Source organism: Delphinapterus leucas, chromosome 20 (assembly GCF_059928025.1).
Source record: "Delphinapterus leucas isolate spDelLeu-1000000601 "Yukka" chromosome 20, BTC_Dleu_Yukka2, whole genome shotgun sequence".
Taxonomy (NCBI): domain Eukaryota; kingdom Metazoa; phylum Chordata; class Mammalia; order Artiodactyla; family Monodontidae; genus Delphinapterus; species Delphinapterus leucas.
Genome location: NC_143148.1, coordinates 50,270,593 through 50,292,592, shown reverse-complemented (window position 1 = coordinate 50,292,592; position 22,000 = coordinate 50,270,593). Strand labels below are relative to the sequence as shown.

At 41.7% G+C, this 22,000-nt stretch overlaps 1 protein-coding gene across 1 annotated transcript; it reads right to left on the bottom strand.

Moving 5' to 3' along the window:
• Positions 1-610: 610 nt before the first annotated feature.
• LOC149744705 (metalloproteinase inhibitor 4-like) lies at positions 611-21,567 on the bottom strand. Its single transcript, XM_089902486.1, has 4 exons — positions 21,376-21,567; positions 1,622-1,766; positions 1,227-1,348; positions 611-935 (listed from the first exon to the last, which is right to left on the bottom strand). Exons 1-4 carry the CDS (start codon positions 21,565-21,567, stop codon positions 702-704), a joined length of 693 nt encoding a protein of 230 aa, XP_089758612.1. The 3' UTR covers positions 611-701.
• Positions 21,568-22,000: the final 433 nt, after the last annotated feature.

The window sequence follows — 22,000 nt, the reverse complement described above, 5'->3', positions numbered from 1 at the left end:
ATAATGCTGTAAGTCTGCTATCATTCCAATCTATGTCTGCATCTTATATTTTTATAGTGTTCATGGTGCTTTATTTTACTTTCGGAAAGATGTTTTATTTTTAAAGTAGTCAAATTTATTAATATTTTTCTTCATATTGTGTGCCTTTTGAGTTTGAAGTCCTAAAAATATTCCTCTTTTTGTTCTTGTAAAAGTCTGAGTCTCATATTTTATTCTCAGGACTTTGCTCTGACAAAGAATGATTTTTATATTTGCAAAGGAGTCTTGATTCAGTGGGAATAAGGATTATTTTTCCTCCCTGGCCCAGTAATTCTTACTTCTGCGTATCATGTGGGAAAGGGTCAGGGCATGTCAGGTAGAGACTGACTCCAGTCTCTCTGGATTTATCCCTTTGTGTGAACCCAGGGCTCTTGCTTTTGGTAGGTTGGGGAAATGTCAGGAACTCTGGAATGAGAGGGATTAGGGTCAGGCATGCTGTTGCTGGATCAATAAGAGATAAGAGATGATTGAAGAATTGAGAAGATGAAAGGAATTTGTTACCAGGGTGGGTTGGCAAGCTTGGGATTTATTTTTATAAATTTTATTGATGCATACACTACTTGCAGAAAGTAAACAGAACTTAAGTGTTCACCTCAATGAATGTATACAAAACTAACTCAATTCTGTTAAGAATAGCCAAGTCAAAAAACAACATTAAAACCCTATAATGTAAAAGGTAGCATCTCAGGAATTGTTTCTGGAGTAGTGGTTTCGGGTTGATAATTATGGGTCTGGATTCTGGTCCATTCACAGTGACCATAGCGCATGAGGGCACACATGGAGTACAAGGACTGGTTTCCTTCCCATATATGGTAGTCACAGGCTCTCTGCTGCCACACACACTCTTTGACATCAGGTTGAGGGCAAGGGCGCCAGCAGAGGAGGCATGGCTGAACCTAGAGGTGGAGAGAGACCCAGGGCTTGTTGCCACCCCCTACCCACTCCTGTTCACAACCCCACCCTAAAAAGACAAGGGTCTGAATACAGGTAGAGGCTAAAGGGAAGAGTGAGGGGGGCGGGGAACAGGAGGGAAACTGGGGCAGGAGGCGGCCAGGGAATAGGAAGAAGGTGAGAGAGCAGGGGTCATCCATAGAGGGAGATAGAACGGAGAGAGCTCTGGGCACAAGGACGTGGGACAACCACCAGTGCCTGGGCTGCAGAGAAAAAAGGCTTAGGAGGCCACTCACGTGACATTTGCATCCTTTTTTGTACAGTGCCTTGAAACCTAATCTCTGCTCCCTGGTGAGCCGGTACCAGAAGTATACCGGGTGGCATTTTGTGAAGTACAGCGCCTCCCTCCTCAGATACCCTGCGGTGATCAGAGAGCACGACCTGAGAGTCAACACAGCCTGTGTGGGTGACCCCAGGGAAGGACACGCTCTGACCCCTAGGTAGTTGGCCCCAGAGGGTCTGGAAACCCTGAGGCTGGTATGGAGTCAGCCATGAATGATGGTCCAGCATTCTTCCCTGGGAAGTATCTGTGAGATCATGGAGAAGGGGCCCTTGGTCCTCGGCGGTGCTACAGTTGCAGAAGTAGAGTGGGTAGCAAGGCGAAGGGGCTGTATGTGGACAGGGTGCTCACCTGCAATAAGTAATTGTGATTGTTGAGAAGTCCTCACCTCATAACCACAGCTATCCCAATCCTTGGATGTGTAAACATAATTGATTTTGGGGGCCTTCCTGGGAAACTTGAGTATCTGTGATGGGAGGGATAGAAAGAGTAGGACCTCAGTTTTTCATAGAAGTTGCTGGTCTCTAGAAAACATCCAGTTCCCTTGGCAAGAGCAGATTGGACAACTTGTGATTTTGAGGGAAGAGGGTAAGAAGGAAGTGTTGGGTAAAAAATTAAAATGCTGTACTAAATGGTTTTAGGTCTGAGAGGGGAAAAATCCCTTTCATAGCTGTTGACTACAGAGCAAAATTAAATCCCTGTTACCATTCAGTAAAGCTGGTTATGAACAGCTAAGCTCAATTTTGAGTTCAGAAACTCAAAATTTGACCATCTTGCTATGTCGCCTAAAGAGTAAATGGTCTAAGTAAAGGCGAAAGTACTAATTAGAACATAAAAAGATGGAGAGTTTTACGATGTTTAAGTTGAGTGACAAAGAAAGTTTGGTAGAATGACTAAAACAAAACTATGGCAGCAGGGCAGGGAGAAGAGCAAGGAAGTTTTGAATTAATTTTTAATATTTATTTTCACATTTGCTTCATTGACGATAAGAATAGTATCCATACCTCATTCCTTGATTCAAGTATTATTTATTGAGTGCCTAGTATAAGCCAGGACCTGAGGAAATGGGACGAAGACAGTCTTTGCCCTTAAGGATTCCAAGTTAATAGGAGAGTATGTTGGTGGTGGTAGGTGGCTAAGAAGTGTGTCATAATAGTATGACAAGTGCATTAGGACACATAAGAGACACCTTATATGGTCTTGAGGGTGGGATAGAGCATGAGAGGGATTTATTCTAAGCTTGAAACTTAGAGAAATGTGCAAAAAGTGACAATAGAACAGGAATCTTAATAGTTAATTACTATGTTTTGATGGAATCAGCTCTACAATGGGAGATAGAATTGACCTGGCTGGTGACAAGGAACCAGTCTCACTGTTGTCGTTTTATGTATCTATAAGATTAAAAAGAGCAAGTGAAGGTAACTTAAGATCTTGTTTCTCTCTCTCTCTCTCTCTCTCTCTCTCTCTCTATATATATATATATATATATAAAAAGCATGAAAGACATGAAAAGGAAATCAAAGACAGGTGAAAAGATTTTGAGTCAAAAGATAATAGGGACATGACTTTAACAAGCAAGAGCAAGCTTAAATAACTATTAAGAATAATTAATACTAATATTTATTCTTATAATTAATATTCTTGAGATACACACTGCTATACTTAAAATGGATAACCAACAAGGACCTACTGTATAGCACAGGCAGCTCTGCTCAGTATTATGTAACAATCTAATCAGGAAAAGAATTTGAAAAAGAAAGTTAACATGCACAATTTTGAAATAAAGCAAGAGATGACAGCATGTCCTTTCAAAGTCATACTAGGTCATTGGTGAAAGGTCTCATCCAAGGATTATTTAATTATCTAAGCGAATGCGTCCGTATTTAACTTTTTTCCTTATTATTTGACGGGAGCATTGAAACACTGATTTTAGACGTTAAATTTTACATTTCTGTCCAGTCAGAAATCTAAACTCCAAAGATTTCAGTTTATGGCCCTGAAGGGCATTAACCAGTTTTGCATCTATTAACAAATTTGTTTCAGCATCCCATTGAATGACTATTTAAATTTCTGTTCCTTGAACTCTACTTTGAACCAGGTGTACCATCTAAGTGATTTCTTAAGTTATTAAATATATATTGAATTGTTGACATGTGCTTATCATATGTTTACATGAGTCAAATTTTTACCTTTTTGAAATTATCCTTCAGTAAAAGTCATTACTTTTCTAGGGAAGTCCAGCAGGAAATATTGATGTTTTGAGACATTATTTGATAATGGACAGCACACGACCACTCGGTTAGAGTAATTCGAAAGCCTCATTTGCTATTGGCCTGCAAACTGGGTCAAAAGTCTGAAGTTCCCAATGGGCTCCATCCCAGAGATAAGGCCTTAGAGATAAAATGGTCCTCCAGCCCATCCAGATCCAGTCTTATTGTTGAGTGAAGAATCCATTATTTTGTTCTAGCACTATTTTTATATGTGTACAAAAACAAATTTGAAAGGATAATCACCATATCTCAGAGCAGGAAGGTATAAAATTATAAGGGATTTTCACTTCCCACTATACAATTGTATCATTTAAACATTTGAAAGTGAGCATATATTAGCTTTAATAAAACAATAAAAATATCCCGCATTGAAAAATGTCAATTTCGTATTATTTATGTAACCCTTTGCAATCATCATGGATAATTTGAGATGGACTCTCCTACTTAAATGTTTTTCTCCATTGGATGAATATTTAAAGTTCAATAATAATAATGCTGTTACTGGCAGTGCGCTCCTCCCCCCAACTGAACCTATTCCCTGAACCAATACTGTCTATCATGTATAAGAGATATTTGATATATGTTATCTCATTTAATCCTCAGTACTTTTTTTGGAGTGGATGTAACAATCACATTTTAGGGATAAGGTAAACGGAGGCCTTAAAAGGTTAAATTATTTCATCAAGCCAAGTTGGGATTTCATGGTCCCCAATTCCATGCCTCTTCTGCTATTCCACACCACCTCTGTTCTACTGTATAGTGTTCATATTAAAATGCAAAAACATGAGCAAATTTCCAGAATGCAAGGCCCCAGTCATTTCATTATTCCTTTGAGATAAATCTAATCTGGTCACAAAAAACTCGGAAGGTGTAAATTGCATAATGATGATGGGTGAGGGCCACTGTTTTCACAAATGTCTCCATCCCAGATTCGTTTCCCTGTAGAAGTAGTAAAGCCAGTCGGCAGCATCACTCTTCAAAGAATTAGAAAACAAGAAGGAGCACAAAATCATTTCCAAGTCACCTGCTGCCAGAAAATAAGATTTGAATGGATTTTCTAATGTTTCAAAGTACTTCCTTGCAGATAGATAAGAAATTCATAAAACCAGCCATGAGAGTTATATTGCCTGTAAGTGTAAACAGTCATGATAGAAGAATGACTGCAAACACCCAGAGAGCCTTTTAAGAGGAGACGGATAATAGGTTATATATCTCAGAGAGGAAGAAAAAGGCCCCTTTGATCATTCTCATGCAAATCCCCAATAGCCGACAGAAAGCTGCTTTAGGTTGTGCCATATTTTCTTTTTAAAATGCGTATGGAACAACTAGCTTAGAAGTAATGATGTCCTTTTGAAGATGTTTTTTCTTAAATTGGAAACAATTATGGGAGTTAGACTCTTCCTTTTTTAAAATAGAAATTTGTCTGTAACTCATCCTCTGGAAAATTCCTTCAGAGGCGAAGAGAACACAACAATGCAATTAGCTTCTGGATTTGTTTATCACAGTGGCTTAGAGTCCCCTCTCCTTTCTCTCCATCTTGTATGTAATCAGAAAAAAGAGGCACGAAACACCAGCACCAGCTGCCTCATTTCCTATTCCTTGGATTTCAATAGAGGCACACAAAATGGTCTCCTGACTCAGCTGAATGAGGTAGAACGGTGCAGTTAAGAACCTTTTTTTTGTTTGTCTGTTTAATCTGCTACGACCTATTTCTCCAAACACAATTCCTTCCTGGTGCCCTTGACTTCTCTGGCCATTGTGATGGGTCACCGGTTGTCAGATCACGTGGGATCCCTTATTGGTTGCTTCCCTCTGGCTCTCTCTCCAATTGTTTGGAACAGTGATATAATTCTGCAGAGTGTAGCGGCACTCCCCAGTCAGATGGGGAGGTAGGAGCATCTTTGCCCAAGTCCTTCTCCCAGCCTAGAATGCCCTACTCCCCTTCCTCCACCAGTATCTTCAAGGTACAGCTTCAGTGCCACCTCTCCCACTGACAGACTCCTTCCCACCATCAGGCATTGCAGAACTTTCACAAACTTAATCACCAGACCCACAGAAGAGACCAGGACTTAATTATTCTCTAATTATTTTTGGGTAATGTAGCTTAGAGTTATTTGTTTCTTCATTAATTGAACACCATCCTTGGGGTCTTCTGGAGGATGGATTGAAGATGAAGAACACACAGTCCATGCCCTTAAGGACCTGCCAGTTTCCTGGCAGTGGCAGACAAGTCAGCAGCTTTCACAGCTGGGTAGGAAAACTCCCCTCAAATTTGAATTGTTCCAAACTGAACCTTGTCTCCTTCCCCCAAACTTAATGGCAACAGCAATCAGTCCCGAAGTGACTCAAGTCCATCCCCTTGGGGTCACCCTTGCCTCTGCCTTCTCCCCATTCCCAGGTCCAGTTATTAATGACCAAGTCAGCAACCCCAGAACCTGATGAGCACCCCTGGGCCTTCACCCACACTGGGCCTTCTGCCTGAATATTCTCCTTTAGTCTGGTGAGATCAAAAGAAAGGAGTCTGTGAGGACTAACGCAAAGTCTAGGAAAAGTTTGCATGGGACCTATATGAGTTACGACTATTATTATTTGAAAAGGCAGAAAACTCAACTCAAGCTGCCTTAAATAATTAACAAACTTTATTGGCCAGCAGGGAAAGGGTGAGACTTGGTCCGGAGCTCCAGTGATCTGACCAGGATTCAGTTTCTTTCTCCATTTCTTTTTTTCTTTGGTGCTTACTCCAATTTCTAGTAGTCTTTCCCCTCTCATCCCCAAGATGGTACAAGCAACTTCTTTGGCTACATATGTCCTGCTTCTGTCCAGAGGGATTGGAGAGAGTCTGTTTCTCAGAAGTCTGCAGAAATTTCATTGATCACTGACTCAGGTTGGATTATGTGTCCACCCTGAACCGACCACTGTGGCCAGGAGAAGGGTCATTTAGAGTGGCCTGTGGCAATACAGGTTCACTCTAGGCTTGGAAGTGAGGTGAAGACTACTCAAGCCATAGCAGGGAATAGTTTTTCGAAGAAAGTTCAGGTGCTGCAGCCGGTAGGGAAGTGGGGAGGCTGAGAAAGCAGTAAACAAATGTCCCTTCTAGGGCCCAATCCATGCATGCTTTGATGGCATGATGCAGGTTCGGACTGAGTGATGGCAGCTGTGGGAAGCCAGCGGGATCTTAAGGAGTCCATTATTTTCAGATTTCTCTCTCTTAATTATTGGAAAGAATAGTGATGAAGGGAAAGGAGAGATTTTAGAAGCCAGTAGAATGTTAGAGAGTATGATAATGTGTAAAGAGCATGGCAGTCCTTTTGGGGAAGAATTAAACCAATCTGTGTCATGACAAATGGAAAAATCAAGGTTAAATAAATCCAACAAATGAATAAATGACTATGTGTTAAAGCGTTTCTGTCATTCATCAAGGAAGAGCTGAGTATTAGAAACAAGTCACTTGTTCATTGCTCTTTGCATTTTACGTATGGACTTGAGAGTAAATGAATCCGTTTCATACAGCCTCTATAAGGCAATTAAGAAGGAAGAGCCCCCCCAAGTGGCAGATGGTGTGGAAACATTGTGCTCACCCACCTTACCACTCTGTTGTCCTAGAGACTAGTAAATTAGTTAACTGTCTAAATGTTATAATTTCTCCTCAATTTAGTTTTATTTAAATTTTTTTTATTTTTAAAGATTTATTTATTTATTTTGGCTGCATCGGGTCTTAGTTGCAGCACGTGGGATCTTCGTTGAGGCACACGGGATCTTTCCTTGTGGCATGAGGGCTCTTTGCTGCGGCATGCGGGCTTCTCTCTAGTTGTGGTGTGCGGGTTTTCTCTTCTCTAGTTGTGGCACGCGGGCTCCAGAGAGCATGGGCTCTGTAGTTTGCGGCTCGCGGGCTCTCTTGTTGAGGCGTGCGAGCTCAGTAGTTATGGCGCGTGGGCTTAGTTGCCCCGCGGTATGTGGGATCTTAGTTCCCTGACCAGGGATGGAACCTGCATCCCCTGCATTGGAAGGTGTATTCTTTACCACTGGACCACCAGGGAAGTCCCTCAATTTAGTTTTATTAATGAAGGAAGTATAGATATACTTCTTTAAACAAAGATTTACAATCTGAGGGGACACTAGAACATCAGAGTATTAGAGCTAGCAGGGACCAGCCAGGGTGACTTATCTGATAGATGAGAAAACAGATTGGGAGAGAGAAGTGACAGGCTGATGCCATGTGGAGAATCAGTGGCTAAGCTATAGGTCTTTGAATAGCCAGTCTGGGGTTTGAGCCTCCTTGAGGACTCAGGCCTTTGTTTTTCTTCCCCTCTCATGTAAGATCTCAGGGGCAGCTCCTGGAAAGTGTAAGCTGGAAAAGATGCCTGGGAGCCAGTGAATTCTTCTTCTTCTTTTTTAATGGCTTTATTAAACTATAATTGATATGCAAAACCTGAACATATTTAACGTACATTAAATTTGATGTGTTTGGACATATATGTACACTTGTGAAATTATGATTCCACTTATGTGAGGTACTTAAAATTGTCCAGGGTGGGACGCCTTTTATGTGGGCATAAAGGCTGTTGTCCTCAAAAATGACCAGTAGATGGCAGAAAAAATCCATGTACCTGGTAAGGAGGCACCTGTTCCTAAAAGTCTGAAGCTCTGAGTATCTGTTATATCAGGAGATCAGCTCTCTGCCTGGTGAGTATAGAGACTTACGGAGCACTGTGATACCAGCCCACCCCCATGTCAGTCCTCCAGATCTTTACCTCTTTCAAGAGTCTGATGGTTAATCTCATTCTTCTTTTCATTAAAACATATTAGGAGGAAATAATCCACTTGGAAAACTATTTTATAAAAGGCTTGAATGACCGACCATTAGGTCGCATTTCATATTTCCTACTAGAATTTTCTTGCGTTACAGTAGAGATTATTTGACAACCCAAAGTGTTGAATCTCTGATGGCCTGAGTGGTGTCTGAAATAGTTTTGGATGAGGCAAAGTCCACCTGCCACTGAAATCGAGTCAGTGGAGGCAGCCAGGTACTTCTAGTAATAATAATAACGTATATTTATTCAGCATGTATCATGGGCCAGGTACTATACTAAGCACTTTGTATTAGTAAAGTTATTTAATATTCACAATAATCATATGAAGAAATGCATATTAATGCTGTTTTACAGAAAACTATACAGAAGCCCAGAGAGTTTAAGCAATTTGCTAAAGGTCATATAATTAGAAAAATGTAAGTGATTTAAAAAAATGTATTCCTACTACACGGAATTCACAACATTGGTGCTTGATGTCAGCATCGTTAGGGTTTCATGAATGCAGATGAAAAGTGATTGTCTCTTTGGCCCTGTGATGCATGTACTAAAATCTTCTGCTCATCACTGGACCACTGGAAAGAATGAATCTGGGAAACTGATTTAGCTGGGTTTTCCTGAGTAAGGATGAGCATAAATTCTTAAGGGAGGATTGTGGCAATGTCAAGGCGGATGTTAGCAGAGTATTTTGAAGTGGGACTTTCCTGCCAGCTCCAGGTTACATGGCCTTCCTTAGTGCAATGGAATAGTTAAATCACACATCCTAGCTGCTTTGAGATGCCCGCTCAAGTCTACCCTCCATCTCCTTTGCAGACAGAACACATCCAATGTGATGTGTTTCTCTGTTGTATAACCTGATATTCAAGAAATTTATGCGGGATGTCAGCACCCCTGGAACAGAGTGAGTTTTGTCAGTGATGTCGTGTGTTGTGGCACAGCCCTGTGCCTCGCAAACAGCCTCCCTGTTCACTGGCCCATCTCCTAACACTTGCTGTAGTTGTTAGGATTCTGGACTGAAAGTAAGAGAACCCACCTCGAGGCAGCTCATTCAAAAAGTGGCTACAAAATCAGTTCAAGTGTACCTCATGGCACATAGGGCGGGAAGGAGCTGGACTTCAAGAGTGACGGAATCCAAACCTGAAAAGATCCTGAGATCTCTTTCTCTGTCCATCTCCTGCCCCTGCTTATGCTTCTTTCTGTACATATTCATTCATCTTATTTCTTAGACCTGAACTTTTCCTGCATCTTCATAAATATCCTGGCCACCCACAACTCTAAAATCCTCATGTTATGTGTTCTGCCACACAGGAAAATGTGACTTGTTGGTCCCCTAACCAAGTTCCTCACAGAAATATATGATGGGCTTCTTCTGGGACATTATTATGCAAACACCTTAATTTTTCTTCATCTCAGGCCATGGCATGTTTTAGAAGTTTGTTTTGCTTTTTCATCATAGTGGGGCTTTTCTTGCTTACTTTTAGATAAGGCTGTGGCAGTTCTTCCAATATAACCTGTTAATTTCAAAGGACTTCGTGAGTTGGCTGTAATTCACATTCTCGGAATTGGGAAAATCTGTGTCTTTTGAGATAGAAGAGTTCCTTTTTCCTTTTTTTTCCCCCCCTAAAATATGAGAATGCTAGTTTTTCAGGTGCCATGCGGCTCTTTGACAACACACAGGCTGCTTTAGTTGTTTTCAATGAACATTATCGGCAGCTGCTCAGCTGTGAGAATGCTATTTTTCTTTTTAAATTTTCGGGGATGATGGAGAGCCCCCTGTAAGCTGTGCACCCTGAAGCTCGCAGAATCACTGATGACCTCCTGGGTACCAGGGACGCCCCTTGCGTCCTGCAGGGGGCGCAATCACTCCTCGTTTCTTTAAGCACGTGAACAGGTGAAGGCTCTGGTGAGAGTGTCAAGTGGGCACCATCTAAGTTTGGACCGCAGTTTCCTCTTTGTATTGCCCTTTCTCCCCTGCATGCTCACGCTGGTGTGATGGGAGGTTGATCTGTGGAACTTGTCCAGTTGCCAGATCCTCACAGAAGTCTCCAAGCTGTCTCTTGGTGCCTCAGTCGTCATTCCAGTCACCTTCCCTGCCAAGCTGATATAAACGGAAGATTAGGAAGATGGGCTGGGGTGCGCCCTGGCTCTTCCCGCTGCGATTCTCCACCTGCACTCCAGCCTTTTAGAGATTTTCCAAGACCATCCTTTAGGAAGAATGCAGGCTTTCAGAAGACAGGCAATCTCTTTTCCTAACTAGATGTGTCTGCTTATATAGGAAACTGGCTTGAAGAGTAGGAAAGAGAGTTGATACAGGCTGCAAGGAGAAAGGAAGATAGATTGTGGTGGAACCCCAGTAATTCTGGAGGATCAAGGTCATGAATCAAGAAGAGTCTACTGAAGAATAAGCTGGTCTTGAGTATCCTCACCTGCTTTATCTTATAATAAATAGTTATTATAAATTCCCTTTCTCATACCATAGAACAAAAATCAATTCCAGGTGGCCTGTAGACCTAAATATGAGACGTAAAACAAGAACGGTTCTAGAATATAATTTAGGAGAATATCCTCATGACTCGGTGGCTGACAACAGTCTCTGGAACAGGATACATCCACACACCCACGTGCCGTGCGCCAACGCTCTGCAGGACCAGGTGTTTTACAAAGTTTGCTTTCCACTCACACAATCCATTGAGGTAAAAACAACCCTCCACTTTTGAGTCTCGGGAACTTAAAATTCCACATCTGACAGGTTGCCGGCTTTGCAAAGCTGATCAGTATGTGATGAGAAGTCTGGAGTTCTCATCCCAGCTCTCACCCCAACCCACAAGTTGGCTGCAATGATATTTGTAGTGAAAATCAGGGCTCTTTTCAAACAGAAGTGTTAGTCTCAAATTATGAGAAAAAAAATCTAATGTTAAAAAAAAAATCTAACGTTCATTAATCACCTATCATGCCAGGGACTAAGCGAGCTCATTCATACACACGACCTTGCTCAATCCTTACGATGGTCCTACGAGGCAAATATAATTGCGCCCATTTTTATAGCTGATGAAATGAATTGATAGAGAAGTGAAACGTCCTCCCCAAGGTCACAAAGCTAGCAACCGCAGGAGCCAGGATCGGATGCAGAGAGTCATCTTCATTTACTATCCATGAAGCAAAAAGGGTAGGGGATTATTTGGATTAGAAATTTTCCAGAACATACGCTACCCACTGCTGGCCTCCATTGTAGGATGACCTCAGTTTTCCTTCCATGGAACCATAGGGTTTCTACGTACCTTCTTCTCAATAGCCAGGCGAGTGTTTATTTTCCAGTTAGACTGAGATGTGTTTGGGGCCAGATTCATTTGGCTTTTGGAAATGTTTGCTGAGTGATTTTAAATGGCACGTCTAGCCACGGGGGTATGGGTGTCCTGTGCTTGATATTTTTTTTTTTTCGGCCGCGCAGCGTGGGGGATCCTAGTTCCCCCACCAGGGACCAAACCTGCGCCCCCTGCATTGGGAGCACGGCGTCTTAACCACTGGACCGCCAGGGAAGTCCCGATCAGTGCTTCCTTTGGAAACATTTAAATTTTCAATTTTATCAGACATATAGAATTGGAATACATATGGAAGAAGTGGGGCAGAGTATAATATCTATTTTGTTGCTTCAGGAAATATTTCTTTATTGTCCAAAAACATTAAAAATAAATGTTCAGAAGCAGAGAGAATATCATTGATGAAGGTCAGTTATCCTACTCTTTGACTCAATCCTTTTTATTTTTTGCCTTCCCCTATTCCCCTCCAAGATTATACACAGACTTTTCCGTGAAATCTGTTTTTCATTCAGCCTCTCTCCCACCCTCTCCTTCCCTTCTCTCTCTCTCTCTCACTCTAAGGGCCCAACACTCAAGACAAGAAGTAGATGCAGGTTTGACACTAGCTTGAGGGTGGAGAGGGCCATGTGAAAGTTGTGAGAAGGAAATGAATTCGGCTGCCTCTTCCCCTCCTGTAATCAAGAATTGTAGAAAAGATGCTTCCCTAACATCTGGGAGTAGACCTGGTGGGCAGTGATTGCCATCTCTGTGGGACAGCCTCAAACACAATAACATAAACTAACCTCAGAGAGAGATGTTGAAACAGCAGGTGGAACCAGAAACACCCAGCCTTGGAGCTGGTAAACCCACTGGTGACTTTATTAGGAAACAACCACATATTGTAATAGGATAAACCCATCCATGACTTTTTTTAAAGAAAATAATGGTATCACCTTATCTTGTGTTTTAAATTATTTTAGGTGTTTTGCTGAAAGTCACAAGTGAGTACAGCTCCTTTGAGAAGCGGTTTATCCTGGATGGAGAGTTAGAGAATAATAAAGTTACGCAGCTGCTAAAATACTTATCTAGAAGGACGGGATCTAGATGTGAGACGTTTAGGAACTTGGGACTGCAGGTTTGGGGGAGGGTGCTAACCTGTAGAATTAATCAGATTCTTTCATTTTCAACTTACCTCAGGGAGAGGCAAAGTACGTTCAGATGTTACCTGTGAGGAAGGACAGCTAACAAGTCACAGAATGCCCGAAGCAGGCAGTGTCCCTGGATCCAGAAACTTCAAGCAGTAGGACCTGGGAGAATATGCAGTCTGTGGAGTCTGTGGCAGATAAAAGACAATGAATTTCTAACATCAGACAGCTTCAGTCTGATGGGTGGGCACCAGAGTTAAGTTTAAAGAGTGGTGCCTAAAATACCACTTGCTGGTTCCGTGCATCCATCCTCGATGAGGGGTCTGTTTCTTTAAGTCTTATTTCACATCTTATTTAAGGGCTAACATAAGAAACCGGTTATGTTAGTTCAGAGTTGAGTTCTAGTTTTTTACTAAAATGAATTTTATTAAACAGCAACAACAATAGCAATGAAACAGGAAGATCTGATGGAAGGAATTAGGTTTGAAATTAGATATCACTGGAGTTTAAAACCTTAAAAATGTTTTTTCCAATTTTATTGTGATACAATTGACATACATCACTGTATATGTTTTAAGGTGTATAGCATAATTATTTGACTTACATATGTCATGAAATGATTACCACAGTAAGTTCAGTGAACGTCCATCACCTCATATAGATACAAAATTAGGGAAAGAGAAAAAAATTATTTTTCCTCGAGAAGTCTTCGGATTTACTCTCTTAATTTTCATACGTAATATACAGTAGTGTTAATTACATTCATCATGTTGTATATTACATCCCTAGTAGTTATTTATCTTATGACTAGAAGTTTGTGCCTTTAGAATGCCTTCATCTAATTATCCCTTCCCCCATCCCCCTGCCTCTGGTAACCTCAAATCTGATCTCTTTTTCCATGAGTTTGTTTGTTTGTTTTGGAAGTACATTGACCTACAAAGTTTTGAACACTTCCTGGTGAACAGGACAGTGATTCCATGTTACTATACATTTCAAAACATTCGCCATGATAAGCCTAGTTACCATCTGTCACCATACAAAGATATCACATGATCATTGACTATATTCCCCACACTGTACATTTCATACTGTGGCCTTTATTTTGTAACTGGTAGTTTACACCTCTTGATCCCCTTCACCTGTCTCTCTCCTCCCCTCACTACCCTGTCCTCTGGCAACCACTTGTTTGTTCTCTGCATCTATGACTCTGTTTTTGTTGTGTTTGTTCATCTGTTTTGTTTTTCAGATTCCACATATAAGTGAAGTCACGCAGTATTTGTCTTTCACTTTCTGACTTATTTCACTAAGCATAATACCCTCTAAGTCCACCCATGTTATCACAGATGGCCAGATTTCATTCTTTTTATGGCTGAGTAATATTCTGTGTGTGTGTGTGTGTGTGTGTGTGTGTGTGTGTGTATCACATCTTCTTTATCCATTAATATATCAATGGGCACTTAGGTTGCTTGAATATCTTGGCTATTGTAAATAATGCTGCAATGAACCAATGGGTGCGTATATATTTTTTCAATTAGTGTTTTCATTTTCTTCAGATAAATACCCTGGAGTGGAATTGCTGGATCATATGGTAGTTCTCTTTTTAATTTTTTGAGGAATCTCCATACTGTTTTTCATAGTGGCTGTACCAATGTACATTCCCATCAACAGTGCGTGAGGGTTCCTCCTTTTCCACATTCTTGTCAACACGTGCTATCTGTTGTCTTTTTGATGACAGCCATTCTGATAGATGTGAGGTGATATCTCATCGTGGTTTTGACTTGCAGTTCCCTGATGCTTAGTGACGTTGAGCATCTTTTCCTATGCCTATTGGCCATCTGTATGTCTCCTTTGAAAAAATGTCTATTTGGGGTCCATCCCATTTTTCAATTGGGTTTTTTTTAAAACTCAGTTCTTTGTGTATTTTGGATATTAGTGCTCCTCTCTGTTTGTGGGTTGTCTACCTGGGGGTGTAGGTCTTGACTATATCACATCACACTCCTCCTACCCATCTTGTTGTGGTTCCTTTTTTATATCTTTAGCGATAGAAGATCTTTTATGCTAGTCTTCTCATCAGTAGTTGTTCTGTAAATAGCTATTACTTTGGTCAGCCGTGGGAGGGGGTGAGCTCAGCGTCTTCCTACTCCACCATCTTGGCTGCCCCTCCTGGGGTTTGACACCTTGCTTTGCCATTTCTTAGCTGAGTGACCTTAGTCAGATGACTTAATTATTTTGGTTTTCAGCCTTCTCAGTTCTAAAATTGGGTAATGGATACGTAACCTTCAGGGTTGTTGTGAAAAACAAGTGAAATCCCTACTTCAGTGCCTGAAAGTTTGTGTGCAGTCAATAAACAATTGTGTGTAAGTGAATATTACTTCAGTCTCTTGGTTACACACTTCAAGGGATTTATATTTACCCCTACTCCTTTGTCCCTGGCTGGCACTAACCTTTCTAATAAATACAGAACTTACAGGTATAGAGTTCATGAAGAAACAAGCAATTTTTTGTTAACTTACTTTGCAGATGCAAAGCATTTTAGGAATAGTAGATTCAGTGCTTGCAGCTGCAAAACTTCCATTAAGTTTTATGTATCGTCCTCTTCTCTTCCCTTGATGAAATAAAATGCTAGAGATACGTATATTGAGTAACAATTAGAATTAGTGAGAGACAATGACCAAGTCTTTAAAACTCTCAAATAAGAGGAAAGTTGGCCATCCTTTGGGAGGAAAGAAAGCCCTCCTTTACCTCAATTAACAGGTGAAACCACCAGGATTCTGCCTAAATAACAAAAGTAATTGAAGTTGCATTTATATGTCACAAGAGAATCTTTTTTTTTTAAACATCTTTATTGGCGTATAATTGCTTTACAATGGTGTGTTAGTCTCTGCTGTATAACAAAGTGAATCAGCTATCCATATACATATGTTCCCATATCCCCTCCCTCTTGCGTCTCCCTCCCACCCTCCCTATCCCACCCCTCTAGGTGGTCACAAAGCACCGAGCTGATCTCCCTGTGCTATATGGCTGCTTCCCACTAGCTAGATATTTTACATTTGGTCGTGTATATATGTCCATGCCACTCTCTCACTTCGTCCCAGCTTACCCTTCCCCCTCCCCGTGTCCTCAAGTCCATTCTCTACGTCTGCGTCTTTATTCCTGTCCTGCCCCTAGGTTCTTCAGAAACTTTTTTTTTTAGATTCCATATATATGTGTTAGCATACGGTATTTGTTTTTCTCTTTCTGACTTACTTCACTCTGTATGACAGACTCTAGGTCCATCCACCTCACTACAAATAACTCAATTTCATTTCTTTTTATGGCTCAGTAATATTCCATTGTATATATGTGCCACATCTTCTTTATCCGTTCATCTGTGGATGGACACTTAGGTTGCTTCCATCTCCTGGCTATTGTAAATAGAGCTGCAATGAACATTGTGGTACATGACTCTTTTTGAATTATGGTTTTCTCAGGGAATATGGCCAGTACTGGGATTGCTAGGCTGTATGGTAGTTCTATTTTTAGTTTTTTGAGGAACCTCCATACTGTTCTCCATAGTGGCTGTATCAATTTACATTCCCACCAGCAGTGAAAGAGGGTTCCCTTTTCTCCACACCCCCTCCAGCATTTATTGTTGGTAGAGTTTTTCAGTGATGACCATTCTGACTGGTGTGAGGTGATACCTCATTGTAGTTTTGATTTGCATTTCTCTAATGATTAATGATGTTGAGCTTCTTTCATGTTGGCCATCTGTATATCTTCTTTGGAGAAATGTCTGTTTAGGTCTTCTGCCCATTTCTGGATTGGGTTGTTTGGTTTTTTTTGATATTGAGCTGCATGAACTGCTTGTATATTTTGGAGATTAATCCTTTGTCCGTTGCTTCGTTTGCAAATATTTTCTTCCATTCTGAGTGTTGGCTTTTCGTCTTGTTTGTGGTTTCCTTTGCTGTGCAAAAGCTTTTAAGTTCCATTAGGTCCCATTTGTTTATTTTGTTTTTATTTCCATTTCTATAGGAGGTGGGTCAAAAGGATCTTGCTGTGATTTATGTCATAGAGTGTTCTTCCTATGTTTTCCTCTAACAGTTTTATAGCGTCTGGCCTTACATTTAGGTCTTTAATCCATTTGGAGTTTATTTTTGTGTATGGTGTTAGGGAGTGTTCTAATTTCATTCTTTTACATGTCGCTGAGAATAGGTGCATCTTTGAGGACAAAATTTAAGGTGTACTTTGAAGATAACTCAGAGATATTAGACACAACATCAAAACTTGATTTCCTATGGGACAGCTTGAGTGAGAACTCACTGTAGTAGTGTTTAAAAAGTGAAAGCTTAGAGAAATCCAGGCCATCTGCTTCCTCTTAACTCCTTTTTCCCAGAGCTCAGCCCTCTGGCATGGAGGTAAGATCTTCAAGGTAGTGGTAAATTTCAGCTCTGTGTTTAACTGAGCTAGCTGGGAACCAGGTCAATTGTAGTTGTTCCTTTTTCTTTTTTTTCTTTTTTCATTTTCTTTTTTTTTGCCACACCACGAAACTTGCAGGATCTTAGTTCCCTGACCAGGGATCAAACCCAGGCTGGCCCTCGGCAGTGAAAGTGCAGAGTCCTGACCACTGTACTGCCAGGGAATTCCCCAGTTGTAGTTTCTTTTTTGTTTTTTTTAATTAATTTTGATTGGAGTATAGTTGCTTTACAATGTTGTGTAAGCTTCTACTGCACAGCAAAATGAATCAGCCATACTTATACATAGATCCCCTCCCTTTTGGAATTCCCTCCCGTTTAGGACACCACAGTACATTAAGTAGAGCTCCCTGTGCTCTACAGTAGCTTCCCCTCAGTTGTCCCCAATTGTAGTTTCTTACAAAGACAAAGCTGATGGCTGAATTTCAACCATTTTATCTCTTTATTCTGTGCTTCTACTGTTGATACTAATATTTACAGCCAGATCCCTACATACGTTTTACAGTTGCTGAATCAGAATAGTGACATAGAGGGCTGTGGCCGCAACGAATGGAAAATGACTCCCCGTAGCTTACATGCAAAAGAAAGTTATTTCATTATAACCAGGTTAAAACCAGTTATAACCAGGAAGATGACTCAACAGATTGAAGGGAGAATTGAAAATCAGTCAGGCACAGTGTCAAGGCAGCTCTAAGAATCCAGTAGCAGGTGCGATTGGTCATTCTTCTTTGGAGACAAATGAGAATATATAGCAACGGCTTAGATCCACCTTCATTCCCATGGTGCGTCATTTCTCTTGAGGCTCAAGTTCTGGAAAATGGAGTCAAATTGTCCTGAATGTCCAGTGAGGAGGGGGAGAGTGTAGGGCACTATGATTGACACAACGAAAGGCATTGATCAGTTTTGCAAGGAAAAATCAGAGCGCTGTCACTTAAAGAACATTGGAAGTATTCTGAGCAGGCAAGACCTGTCTCTACAAGTGACATCTCGCTGGCGGGTAATGATTTTACCTGGAGTGGAGCCTTCCCAGTAACTCAGCTGCTAATGATGAGTGAAGTGTAATGGCAGCTAATGATCTGACTGACACCTCACTCCTATTAGAGCTTAGCAATGGCAGGCCAATGGCATAGATGACGTTACAAAAAAGGGAAAAAGAGGAGAGAGCAAGGAAGAAGAGGAAGAAGGAGGGAAGAAGAAACAGTGGCTCAGATCACAGCCGCCATAACCCAGTACAGGGCCCTTCACATAGCTCTCTCATCATGCCACGTGGTGGCTGGAAGGGCATACAGGTAGGACCTATCCCCAGAAAGAAGACCTTTCATCTAGCTCAGCACTGTCTGGTAGAAATATAGTGCCGGCCATGTAAGTAATTTTAAATTATCTTATAAGATACACTAAAAGAAAAGTAACAGGGGAAATTAATTTTAATAATTTGATTTCTTCTATCCAAATATTTTGAGGTCAATGTATAATTAATGCAAAATGTGAGTGAGATACGTTACCATTTCTTCATGCTAAAGTTTTGAAATCTAGGGTGTATTTTATGCTTACCGCACCCCTCAGTTTGGACTAGCCCCATTTTAATAGCCACAAGTGGTTAGTGGCTACCATATTGGACAATAGAGGCTTAGAAGATTCTGGCATTCCGGCATTACTTTGAAACACCAGATCACTTGTATAATTATTGTACAGTTGTACCATTGTATCTGAGGCGTGTGTGAGGGCCAGGTGTCCTGGTTTTCTTTCATTTTAAGCAAAAGTAAAGGTAAACACACTTTACTTCCATTCTATGTTTACTGAGCTAAGATGGTTGGTTTGTTTTTCTGATTCACGTTTGTCGTTTTTCCCAGTTCCTCTTCTGAGGAGTAATCAGTGTTCTGTGAGACTTCCGCAGAAGTTCCTTGGAGACAAAAGAGAGGACCCTGGTACCTATGAGGAGCATGAGTCCAGGAGACAATCAATAACTTGTCCAAAGATTTGCCAGCTCGGTGGTTGCTGAGCTGGGATTGCAGTCTCGTTTGCTTTCTCCACACTGTAGCCCTGAGTTTGTCTTGCATCAGACCCATCTCACTTCTTTGCTGTCGACCTTGGTGTGTAGCTTCCTGGACCCTGAACCTCCAGGAGAGGATGGAGATGGTCAAAGGAGAGCCGCCCTGCCCCGTGAGGGTGAGGAACTAGATCAGGGGTAAGAGGAAGCTGCCTCTGTTTAGTCTGCTCTGTACAAAGGTGGCCACTTACATCCACGTCTTTAAAATTTTATAGCCTAATGACTACATGTTTGCTGATGTGAGCATTTTAAACCTTCAGTTTCTTAGTTACAGGGAAGCTTGGAGAATGACTCTGTTTGTCTCCATCAATGGTTTTCCCTTCAAACTCATAGGCCGGTGTGGATCATTTGTAATTTTTTTAAACAGTAGCTTTCTTGTCATTATGACAAAAGTACATGCTTAATGTAGAAAATTTGGGGAAAAAATAGGTCTGTGTCACAAACATAAATAAACACATACATACAATACATACATATGTAAATCAATAAATAAATGTCACCTGTTTTCCTAGCGGTCGGGGCAGGGGAAGAAGCTCAAAATTTTGTATTTTGCTATATTTCTTTATGGTGTTTTTTCAAGATATATGAATATAACATTTATACAGTTTATTGTTTCAATAACAATGAGAGTCTGCTGTACAATTGGTTTATCACTTACTTCTTTTTACCTTTTGCTTCACTGCTTCCCATGGTAGATTTTCATTTCTGATCCTTCCCCTGGGTCACCAGGATGGCTTCACATAAGTCCTTTCTGTCTGGCCTTGTGATCCAGCTGTGCCCTGGGTCTCCATGGAGGGAAGGCATAGACCGGTGCTCACAATGTCTTCTGGGCTCAGCGCACCTGCGGGACAGGCCTGGCAAAGGAGGAAATTGGGGGACCACAGAATCGACCAGCCACTCTGACTCCCATTGGGTTCCCTGAGGAGCCCCAGGACTGAGTATCCCAGTAGGTTAATATTTCTGAATGTACAAAAGTCTGTTTTCGTACAGTTGCAAATATAGCAAGAAGTATGTCTAAGGGCTTCTGTGAGTTTGGAAGAAGGGTGTTCACTACTCTGGGGCTCCACCAGAGGGGGTACTGGAAGGAAACAGAGTTCAGGACTGTGAACGAATATGTGTTCTTAGCCCAATTTGCGGTGGGTAGACACAGTCACGTGAAAGCTAGGACCATGCCATCTGGCCAGCAGATGCCTGGACCCTTCTAGCCCCACAACACACACTCACCCCATCAGTCCCCAGAGAGGCTTAGCAAGCAGACAGCGAGGGCTAGCCTTCACCTCCTTGGGGATACGGAACCCAGATGGGCCTTGGGAAGAGGAGCCGGTTGTCCAGGTGGTAGGTGTGCGGGCAGTGGGAAGTCCTGTGGATGCATGTCTTCCCCCACGAGTTAATGCTCCTACTTTCCAGGCACATATGGTTGGAGCAAAGAGTTCACTTCCACTGAGGGAGAGACCCTTAGTTTCCTTCTCCCCCAAATCGGGAAGCAATTGATGGTATTCTTCCCACTAGCAAACACCGAGAAACATTTCTTTTACTAGTTTTTTACAGATGCCTTAATTGACCTGCTCCCAAAATGCATCATAACACGTGCTGATGACTACAACAGAGAAGCAGGGGGAGAGAGATTTTTCAGTCTGCTAATGTATGAATAACAACATATCTTTTTTTCCCCACTTTACTTAAGAAATAAAGTATACTGTCTACCAAGAGAGAAGATGACAGGGGTGTATGCAGAGATAATTGCATGAATTTGCCTCTCTGTTTGTCTAGTGAAATCCGCTCTGTTTCAAAGAAGATTTTTTTTGTTTTAAATGCTTTCCCAGAGTACTTTCCTCCTGTTGATCCCCTTCTGATGGTTGACAGTAAGGTTTGCCAGTTTCGTTTTCCCAGAAATGTTATGCTCACATCAGGATTCTCTCCAGCAGTGTTCCTACAGAGCTATTGACTGTTCTTTTCCCCAGTAAAAGAACAGCCAAGCCCACCTCCAGCCAGGCCAGTCTGGTTCTAGAACCAGATCAAACATTCTGCCATTTACACTCTGTCTGGCTCTGGGCAAATCACACCACCTCTGTGAGCCAGATTCCTCACCTGCAAGATGGGGATGATTCTCTCGACCACACGGGTGTGGTGTGGATACAACGAGATCGTGATTGTGAAGGCTCCAGAGACAGTGCACAGCTTATAAAAAGCACCAATAAATGTCATCATCCATCTCTCCTGCCCCACGGAATAATGGTAACAATTCCGACCATTACTGAGCACGTGATGTGCGCCAGGCATCTCACCGGCATGTTCCTGTTTAATCCTCAGGACGTGGGAACAGTCTGATGAGGTGAGCGTTACAAAGTCCTTTTGCACATGAGGAAAATGAGAGACTTAGGGATTCAACTCTGGTCCATCCACTATAAATGAGGGAGCCAGAATTTGATGCGTGTAACTTCAGAAGGGATCATGTCAAGCCCCGCACTGGAGTTCTTCCTCACAGGGAAGTCTTATTGTCTAAAACATCCTAAATAAGCTTGCTCGTGGGAGGTGTGTGTGTGTGTGTGTGTGTGTGTGTGTGTGTGTGTTTTACCACTTGGGAATAAAATGTGAGTACATGTTAGGCACTTAAAATTACTCCTCTTTGGGCTTCCCTGGTGGCGCAGTGGTTGAGAATCTGCCTGCCAATGCAGGGGACACGGGTTCGTGCCCCAGTCCGGGAAGATCCCAC